At 36.5% G+C, this 9717-nt stretch overlaps 1 protein-coding gene across 1 annotated transcript in view; it reads right to left on the reverse strand.

The window, feature by feature from the left end:
- Positions 1–397: 397 nt before the first annotated feature.
- Positions 398–9717, reverse strand: part of CCDC168 (coiled-coil domain containing 168) — a 44197-nt gene continuing 34877 nt past the window's right edge. The window contains exons 8-10 of the mRNA XM_042782695.1: positions 2983–9714; positions 2615–2874; positions 398–2563 (exon numbers count right to left, since the gene is read on the reverse strand). Coding sequence (XP_042638629.1) covers positions 398–2563; positions 2615–2874; positions 2983–9714 — 9158 coding nt within the window. The remainder of the gene's footprint in view (positions 2564–2614; positions 2875–2982; positions 9715–9717) is intronic.

The following is a 9717-nucleotide window of genomic DNA, read 5'->3' on the forward strand; positions in this document are numbered from 1 at the left end:
CTGTTGAACCTTCACTGCTACTTGAAATTCTCCCTCTTTTAGATTCTGTGTCCCTGTCTTCCTAACACTCTCACCATTCACTCTTAGTCTCATTTATAGGCCACAGTTCCTCTTACCCACCCTTCAGTCACTGGTGTAGGGTGAAATGAGGGCTTCTTTCTTATAATTATGAGGTGTTACTATAAAGTAAATGGAGAGCTTGGTAGGACCAACTGAAAGTCAGCTGCCTTCCCATCTTAGCCTCCCAGAATAACTGCACAGGTGTAGTGCAGAAATAATTTATCAGCTTAGAAAACACTTCATGAAGAAAACATTAGATTTTTATATTATTTTATTTTTCACAGAATACCCCAATAGCCACCAGCTTCCCATTATGACGAATCTAGATATAGTAATATCACTTTTGACGAACTGGATTTGAGCTAAAGGATCCTGAGAATGGCCCCAGCCACTTTTTGGATGAACGCAATATATTCCAGGAACTTGACATCTTTGCCACCAGGGGAATTCTGAAGTTTCTCTTTCTTAAGGTTTTCATAGGAATTGTCCAGCGAATGGTTTTGGGAACGATCTCCAGTGAATCTGCTGGGACACAGGCATAAAAAAATGGCTTCTTTGGTTTGGTTTCAGAATGGAAGCTGGTATACTCTTGTTGAGGTTTTGATGCTGACTTATGTCTGCTTTCGAAATACCATGATGAGTTTTCTGACTCATAATTACGTACTTTCTTTTTGCTTGTCCTTTTCTCTTTACTTGGTGTATAATTATAATCACAGTCCAAATGAATGTTGTCCTTTCTCATTAAATCAAACTTTGGCTTCATTTTGTTTTCTCTGCTTCCTAGATGCATGTGGGGTTTGCCTTGATGTTTTGCAAGATGTAATTTGATATTTGATTCAGTTAAGGGAGCTAAAGAGTAGCTTGTTTTTCTCCATGAAAGTTTCTCTTCACTGAATGATACAGATGACACAGATTGAATTTTTGCAGTATTTAATGAACAATGGCAAAACCAATCAGGAGATTGCATTTTGGAGGAAGATCTATATTTTTTGTCTTTTTGAGGTTTATAGGAAGGTGGCGGCATAATGAAGGTGTATTTTCTACCTCTAATATCACGGGAACCTGAATCTGCCCTGTAAAATTGTTTCAAGTCAGTTTTTATATTTTCCATCTGGTAGATATTTTTCAAAGGAACGCCTTCCTGTAATTCAGATGTAATGCTTTCTGGTCCCTGACTTAAGTAAGTGTTGGCATCTAAAAATATGTATTCCTCACTCTCATATACTTCAAGAGATGGACAATTCTCTAACTTAGCTGACCTTTCAATATTTGTCTGAACATCACTAGTATCTTGAGAAATCTGAATTGAATGTGTATCAGTTAAACTAATATTTCCCTGAGTCTTTAAGTCAAAAGATTTATATGTATTTGTTTGTTGAAACCATACATGACATTCCTTATCTTTTTCTGGAGTCACATGAGGTTTTGATTCTGAAACAACATTAATATCTTTTAGCACTGTGCTGTGTAGATCAGGGTCAGAAGCACCCTTATGGGTTGGCTCCAGGAATTTTCTGATCAGTGATGAGCTTTCATGAGGTCTTTGCTGTTTGAAAGAGATATGTTGTTCTAACAGTTCTGTATCAACAGGAAGATCACAACTTTCTCCAACATTGTCTACTTTTTTACATATTGTACTTGTGTGTAATGTATGTTTGGAAAGTGCATTTGGTTTAGGAAACATACTATCTGCAGTAAGCCCCAGGAGAAAACATAGATGTTTATATTGTAAATCAAGATCTATTTTATGAAGAGATTTTTCCTCAAAAAATAACAAAGTTCTGTTTCTGCGTTTTGGAACTTTGGCACCAAAATTAATACATTTTGGTAAAGGTTTCCTTCTACCTTGAGCATTGGCCACTATAGAGGATTCTGTTACAATTCTGGGAAATGCTTTCATTTGAATCTCCAGTGTTTTCATAGAAAGGTGCATGAGAAGTTTGTCTTTCTCTTCTACTGAGTAGTTTTGGAGAATACGAGGCAATGACATCTCATTATCAGCAGGAGTCATAGAAGATTTTCCAGTTAATACTAGTTTATTAGTACTCTTTAACTTTGCAATAATCTCCTCATTGTAGCTTGAAACATTAACAATCAGTGTCTTCATATAGCCAATGGGTGAATCGTTTTGTTTTAAATTAAGTTCTATAGTATCAAGCCCTTCTAGAGACATAAAACATGATGTTTTATACCTTGGGTACAACCCCCAACTGCTATCTTTTTCTGAAATAGGTTGTTTTGGATAACTGCTGAAATTTTGGAAGGATTTACGTGCTATTTCCGGTATCAAATTCAGTTTTATTTCAAGTCCTTTTGATGCTAAGTGACTAGTAAGCTTATTTTTTCTTTCAGTAGGAAAATCTGAAAAGGGTTTTGGCTGCAATTTGGGATATATTGTTGTTGATATTGTATCCGGACCCTCTGGAAAAGGTGGTGGCTTCAAGTCATCAGGTTTATGGTCTTGCGCTTTCTCCAGTTTATCAGCAGAAACTTTGTCTTTGATCTTAACAACAGTGAATGGCTGTTCCTCTATAGACTTATCTCTTTGGTTTACAACGTTTTGATTCTTCTCAGCCATCATATTATATTCGTCCTTGTATTCAAGAACATTTGTAATTTCTTCATAAACAAGAAGGGAACTTTCTTTATTTGTATTATCAGCCACTATTTTTATTTCATTACTTTTAATCTGGTGTGGTATGGGCATGTGGGCATAAATAGATTTTGGAATAGTTCCTGGTAAAGCTTTATGTTGTTGCATCTTTTGGGTGGTTGTATCCCATATTGGTTCACTGGAATCCCTTTGCTTGGGTGGTGAAGCACATGCCCTGGTATCAAATAGTTGCATCCCACAATGTGATGTTTCTACACTGAGAGGTGGACTATTACTTATGGTACTTTTCAAGTGTGTATCCACATTTTTCTTTGGATCATCAAACATAAATGGATACTTTGTAGGCTCCAGAATGAGTTCTGGTATATTTTCTTCTTGATCAATGATATGCAATTCAGGTTCTTTTATAATTTTAGATGCATCACGCCCAGGAACAACTTCTTTTGTTTGTGAAGTTAAATTTGTTTTACTTATTTCACTGCTAAGGTTTGCTTTTAATTCAACACTAAGCTGTTTCTTCATTTGTTGTTCATCAACCATGAATGACTGAGCATCTTCTGGGACTGTTTTTGTAAAATTCTGTTTCCTTTCTTTTCCAGGGCTTGAGGTAGCCCTCTTAATAATTCTGCCAGCATTTGGTGATTTCTCCTGGAATTTAGAAGGAAAGATTCTCCACTGTCTTTCAAGGTTTGTCGCAGATTCTACCGCTTCTTCAGTGTGAGGTGGATTCATCATAGAAATAGAGAGACTTCTGATAAGTACTCCTGAGGCATCTTTATTCCACAAAGCCATTTTCTTTTGCTTGTCAAAGTTATACTCTAATTTCTTTCTACTGTTTGGGGTACCACGTCCTGTGATACTAAGTATTTGTGAAATTGGGTGATTTGGGACATTCATAGTTAAACAGTGGGGGCTCAATTTTCTTTTCAAATCTGATATTGTTAATCTACCTTTCTGGCCTTCAAATTTGGAAGAAAGAGGAATATAGGCATAAAGTGAATCCAGAACAGGTTTTTGAGAATATTTCTGTGGCTGAATATTTTTCTTTGTAATCGACACTTCTACTTCTTTATGTTTTTGCTCAATTGGGCAATTGTCCATGATATGAGTGATTGACTGAGTCTCAATTTGAGAATCCTCTGCTTTTTGAGCTGGAACATCCACATTTACAGTACAATTTGTGTCCATTTTCATTTTATTTTCCTTTAGATTCACAGTGTTCTTGGCCATTTCCACTTTTTCCTCTTTCATATGTACAGTTTTGCTTGTATCTATTTTTAATTTCTTTTCTTCCTGATTCACAGTACTGCTATTGCCCATTTCTAATGTTTTCTGTTCCAGATTTATAGTAGTACTTGTGTCATTTTCATTTTTTCCCTCCAGATCTCTAGATTGAAGTAGAAAAGTCAAGTGGGGAACAAGAGATTTCTGAAGTGACTCTATAAAGCTTTTTGCTAGTTCTGAAACAAGCAATGCCTGCTCGTTTGTCCCTCTCGTGGCATCAAGCTGTGTAACATCCTGTATTTCTGGTGGTATTAGTACTCCAGGGGACACTGTAGTTTTCTTGTCCACATTTATTTCCAATACTATCTTCTGCTTTCCATTCTGAAGTGAAAACTTAAGAGAAAGGATAGAGCTGGGCATGCACCCATGTTCACTCTCAGATAGCTGCTCTGCTTGCTTTTTCATGAAGATTGCTTGTTCTCCCATGTTTTGGAGGGTATCCATCTCTGCGATATTAATTTTCTCTGGTGATTCTTTTGCCTGCAATGCTAACACTTGGGAAGAAAACATTTTGCTAATTTTCTTGTTACTTTGTACATCTTTTTCTAGTTTAACAAATTTACATGACTCCTCAGATTCTGGGGATGCTTTTGATAACGTTTCTTGTTGCCGGGAATCTCGCTCTGAAACAGACAAATCTTGTCCTTTTGATATTCTAGGGGTGCCTAATGTGATATACATTTCCTTGGATATTTTTCTTGACAGTGGATGTGAAACCATAGAATGCATTTTATGGTTTAAGTTTTCCATTAGGTCAGTTTCTTTCTCCAGATTTCCAGTTTTAGTTGGACCCATTGTGGGGTAGGAAAGAAATGTGGTAAATGTTTCTGTTTTGTATTTTTCTGGCTGAGCCTTTTGCTCTGTAAAGAGCCATTCCAGTCTTTTTCTACTTCTTACAGTACCAAATCCTGTGAAATAAATGTCTTCCTCCTGTGAATTTAAAACTAACCGATTTAGATCTCCTTCTGATTTGACTCGAGGAAATTCCTTCCTTTGCTGTACACTGATGAGAAAGTTTGAGGTACATTGTTGTACTGTGTCTTTTTGTGGAATATAATGTTCTGTTTCTTGAAAACTATTTTTACTATCATCATCAACTGACTTTCTATTTGCAAGTTTCTGGGTATCTGATGATTCCTGATAATGTTGCTGTGGAAGAGCGAACTCAGTAATTTCTGGTGTGTCTCTGTCTAATTTGGTTCCTGAATCCCCAGAATGGGCAAGCGTAGATGGTACGGAAAGAAAAGTCTTTGTCAAAGCCACATGTGGCTCATCTTTCCCTTTATGCCCTTTTCCCTCTGGCTGCCTAATATTCAACACCAATTCCCTTATATTGAGCATATGTGAGATGGGGGAACTCTTTGCACATTTGCAATGCACCCTCATGCTCGTATCTCCTGTTTTCACCTTGTACTCTTCTCTCTGTGGCAAATGTTTTTCTTTCCTTACATCACCATCGATTGCATCTATACCCACTATTTTCTTTGCATGTGATGATGCTGAAAGCAGTAGTGGGAATAGAGAGGATTTTTTAATTTTTAGCATTTCTTCATCCACTTGTGTAGCTTTATCCACTTCAAGGTTAGGTGGAGAAGGTTCAGAAGTATACAGTTTTCTTACAAGCATATATGGTGGTTTAGCTTGACTTTCCTGTTCCTTTTCTCTTTGACTTCTAATGTTCAGATGCAGTTCTGTTCTATGCAGTATATTTGAAGGAAGTGTTTTCTTTGTTTTCAAAGTTATCTCTGTGGGATGCATAGTTTCTCTTACAGCTATTGTTTTTTCTCTGTCTCTTTCTTCTTTCTGAGGCATAAGTTGTTTTCTGTCTTTAATATCTTTTGGGTTATCACCACAAACTGATTCTGTATGCACTATTTCCCCTGCATTTGATATTGCCTTCAAAACAGATCCTGTAATTCCTAGCATTTCATCATCCACCTGTATCTCTTTATCCAATTTGAGATTAGATTGAGATTGTAATGATGTAGATGGTTTAGTCAGAACCACAGCTGGTTCATCATTGCATTTTTGTACCTTCTTTTCTTGATGTTTGGGGAGCATTATGATATTTACTATTTCCACTCCCTCCTCTTCCTTTTTCTCTGGCATATGTTGCTTTCCTTTTCTTAGACTGATTAAAATATCACTACTAAGTGTCTCTGTAGATACTACTTCCCCAGAATCCGATGACTCTTGGATGTTGACTTGTGAAAAAGAGAATGATCTTGGTAATGTTGGCATGCCTTCTTCTTTGACTCTGTTATCCATTTTAAGGTGAGGGGGGGAAGATCTGGAAGCACAGGTTTTAGTCAGTATGACATGTGGATCACCTTTAACTTCTTGGACCTTTTCCTCTTGTGCTTTAGTTCTCCACTGAAGGTCAGTTAGGTTGTGTATATGTAAAATAGGTGATTTCTTTGCCTTTAAATACATATCCTTGGGATCTGCTGTACTATTCATATCCATGGTTGTTTCTTTCGCTTTCGGTAACATTTGTTCTCTTAATTCTTTTACATTACTTGAGAGTTTTCCATCAGTTGTGTCTGGATATTCTATTTTCTCCACATGTGATGATTCCTTGGATTTTAGTTGTGGAAGAGACAATTTTGTAATTCTTATCATGTATGCTTCTTCTGTTGTATCAAATTTAAGATGTGGTAGAGTATATAAAGAATCACAAATGGTTTTCAGCCCTACAACTAGTTCATTTTTGTCTTTCTGCATATCTCTTTCTTTCTCTTCTATACCCCTTTGTAATTTATTTGCCTTCAAAACCATGTATGTTGAGAGTAGTTCGTCTTTCATATCTATTTTGAATTTATCTTCCTTTTCTTCCTGTGTTTTAGATTGTACTGGTCCTTTTCTGTTGCTTAACATATAACCATCATTTGACTTAGCATATGCTTTTTGGCCTGAATCTGATATATCTTGAATCTTTGGTGGTGGAAAATAGGATTGTGTTGTTCCCAGTGTGCCTTCCTTTTCATTCATTCTAGTGTTCCATTTAAGGTAAGATGGAGGAGAAGATAAGGAAGCATAAGTTTTTCTCAGAACCATTCCTGGTTCACCTTTGCCTTCCTGAACTGTTTCTCGTTGGTCTTTAATATTCAAAACTAGTTTCTCTCTATTGAATAGCTGTGTAAGTAAGGATGGCTTTGATTTCAAAATGACTGATTTGGGGAGTGTTAGACATTTCTTATCTTCCATTTGTTTTCCATCTTCTGCCTCTGTCTGTGGCATGTGTTGATTTGCTTTTATTATTACATTATGTGCGCTATTACATTTATTTGACTCTGCACATCTGATTTTCCCTTCATCTGATGATGCATGTGTCTTAAATTCTGAAGGAGAGCATCTTGTAATTTCATGCAAGTCTTTGTCTACTTTGATTCTTGTATCCAATCGATATTGAGATGGAGAAGGCACAGAAGTGTGGCTTTTTGTCAGAATCACATCAGGTTCTCCTTTTCTTTCCAGCTCTTTTTCTACTTTCCTTTCTTTGTTCCACTGTGGTTCCTTTCTCTTGGACTCTACTTGCCCTGAAGTCAATGATTCTTGGAGCTCAAGATGTGGTACGTAGTCTCGTATCATCCCTACATTATTCTCCTCTCCTTTAATTGTGTCTAATTTTAGGTGAGTTGAAGAAGTTGCAAAAGTACAAGTTTTGCTCAGGATCACAACTGTTTCACTTTTACTTTCCTGCCCCCTTTCCTTTTGTTCTTTGATCTTCAATTGAAGTTTATTTGTATTGAGTATTTGGGAAAGAGGTGATTTCTTTGCCCTCAAAGCTATGTATTTAGGATGCATCATGCCTTTCTCAAAAGCAGTATTTACTTCATCCTCTTCTTTTTGTGTCACGGATTTTGTTCTTTTTAAATCACTTAAGACAGCATTCAAAGTTGACATGGTACTTTTCCGTCTCCCTACATCTGATGGTTCCTTGTGACATGGTGGTAAAAGAAAAGATCTTGCTACTGTTAGTCTGTCTTTCTTACTTTCTATATCTGTTTCTAATTTACAGTGAGGTAGAGAGGGTGTTGTCAAAACTTCATCTCGTTCACTTTTTCTTCCCTCTACATATTTTGTTTTCTCTTTAATGTCCATCTGTACATCTTCTCTAGTTTGGGGCATGGCACCTCCAGTGATACTGAGTGTATGTAGAAGTTGTAATTTCTTTGCCTTGGAAGCTGTGTTTTTGGAGGGCATTCTGTACTTCGTATTTACTATATTTCCTCTCTCCTCTTCTTTCTGTGGTTTGTACTGTTGTACTGTTTTTACATCATGGAATATATCATTTCCAATTGACTTTGTATGTGATATTTTCCCTAAATCAAATGATTTCTGGAACTGTAGCTGTGAAATAGCAGATCTCGTTATTCCTTGTATACCTTTCTCTCTTCCTATTTCTTTGTCCAACTCATGATGAGCTAGAAAATATTCACAAGCCCAATTTGTGGTCAAGGCTATTTCCTGTGCAACTTTACTGTCTTGATTCATTTCCCTTTGCTCTTTAAGGTTCAATGACAGGTCCCGTGAAAAGGCTTCCTCTATTTTCAGCTCTTTATCTTTTAGATGTATTTTATCTTCTGTGGCTGATACCTGTACTTTATCCTCTTCTTCCTGTGGCATATATTTTTTTACTTTTTGTGGATCACTAGTGATATCATCCTCAATGGGTTCTTTACTAGCTATTTTTCCTGCATCTGATGATTTACTGTGTGATAATTTTGAAAGAGCGTATCTTTTTACTTCCATTATATTCTCCTCTATTTTCATTCTTGTATCTGATTTTACATGACATGGGGGAGATATGGAAGTGCTTGAATTATTCAGAACCATACTTGGTTTACCTTGAACTTTTTGTAAATTTTTCTCTTGCTCTTTGATGTCTGGCTGAAATTCCTGTGGAATTAGTGATTTATTTTTCTTTAAAGTAACAACTTCAGCCATTTTCACTCTCACTTCTTCCTGCATCACATGGTCTTTGGCTTTATTTACATTGTTTGAGCTATCACAACAACTAGATCTTTCATATGCTATTTTCCTTATATATGATGACTCTTGGAGATTTAGTTGTGGAAAAAAAGATTGTGTTTTTAATAGCATGTCTTCTTGTCCTTGTACTCTTGTGTCCAATTCAAAGTAAGGTGGAAGAGAGATTGAAACACAAGATTTATTCTGAATCTCAACGTGTTTATCTTCCTGCATTCTTTTCTCTTTTTCCTTGATGTTCAGTGGCAATTTCTGTGAAACTGAGAGTTTCCTTGCTTTTGAAGCTATTCTTTTGGGATGTGCTCTTTCTTGCAAAGCTATTTTTCTTCTACCCTCGTCTTTCTGTAGTATATGTCTCATTGTTCTAATTTGGCTTAAAAGGTCATTGATTGGCTCTTCATGTATTTTCATTGTATCTGATACTTCCTGGAGTGTTCGTGGTGAAGAACCAAGTCTTGTTATTTCTTGCATGCCTCTCTCCCCTTTTATTCCTGTGTCCAATTCAGAGTAAGACGGAAGAGAGATGGATTCACTCTGAACCTCAACTTGCTTATCTTCCTGCTCCCCTTTCTCCTTTTCCTTGATATTCAGTGACAATTTCTGTAAAATTGAAGGTTTCCTTGCGTTCAAAACTATTCCTTTGGGATGTGTTCTCTCTTGCAAAGCTATTTTCCCTCTGTCTTCATCTTTCTGTGGAATATGTCTCACTTTTCTAATTTGGCTTAAAAGGTCATTGATTGGGTCTTCATGTATTTTCGTTGTGTCTG

Source organism: Orycteropus afer, unplaced genomic scaffold, assembly GCF_000298275.1.
Source record: "Orycteropus afer afer isolate SDZICR_OR568_19922 unplaced genomic scaffold, OryAfe1.0 scaffold00417, whole genome shotgun sequence".
Taxonomy (NCBI): Eukaryota; Metazoa; Chordata; class Mammalia; order Tubulidentata; family Orycteropodidae; genus Orycteropus; species Orycteropus afer.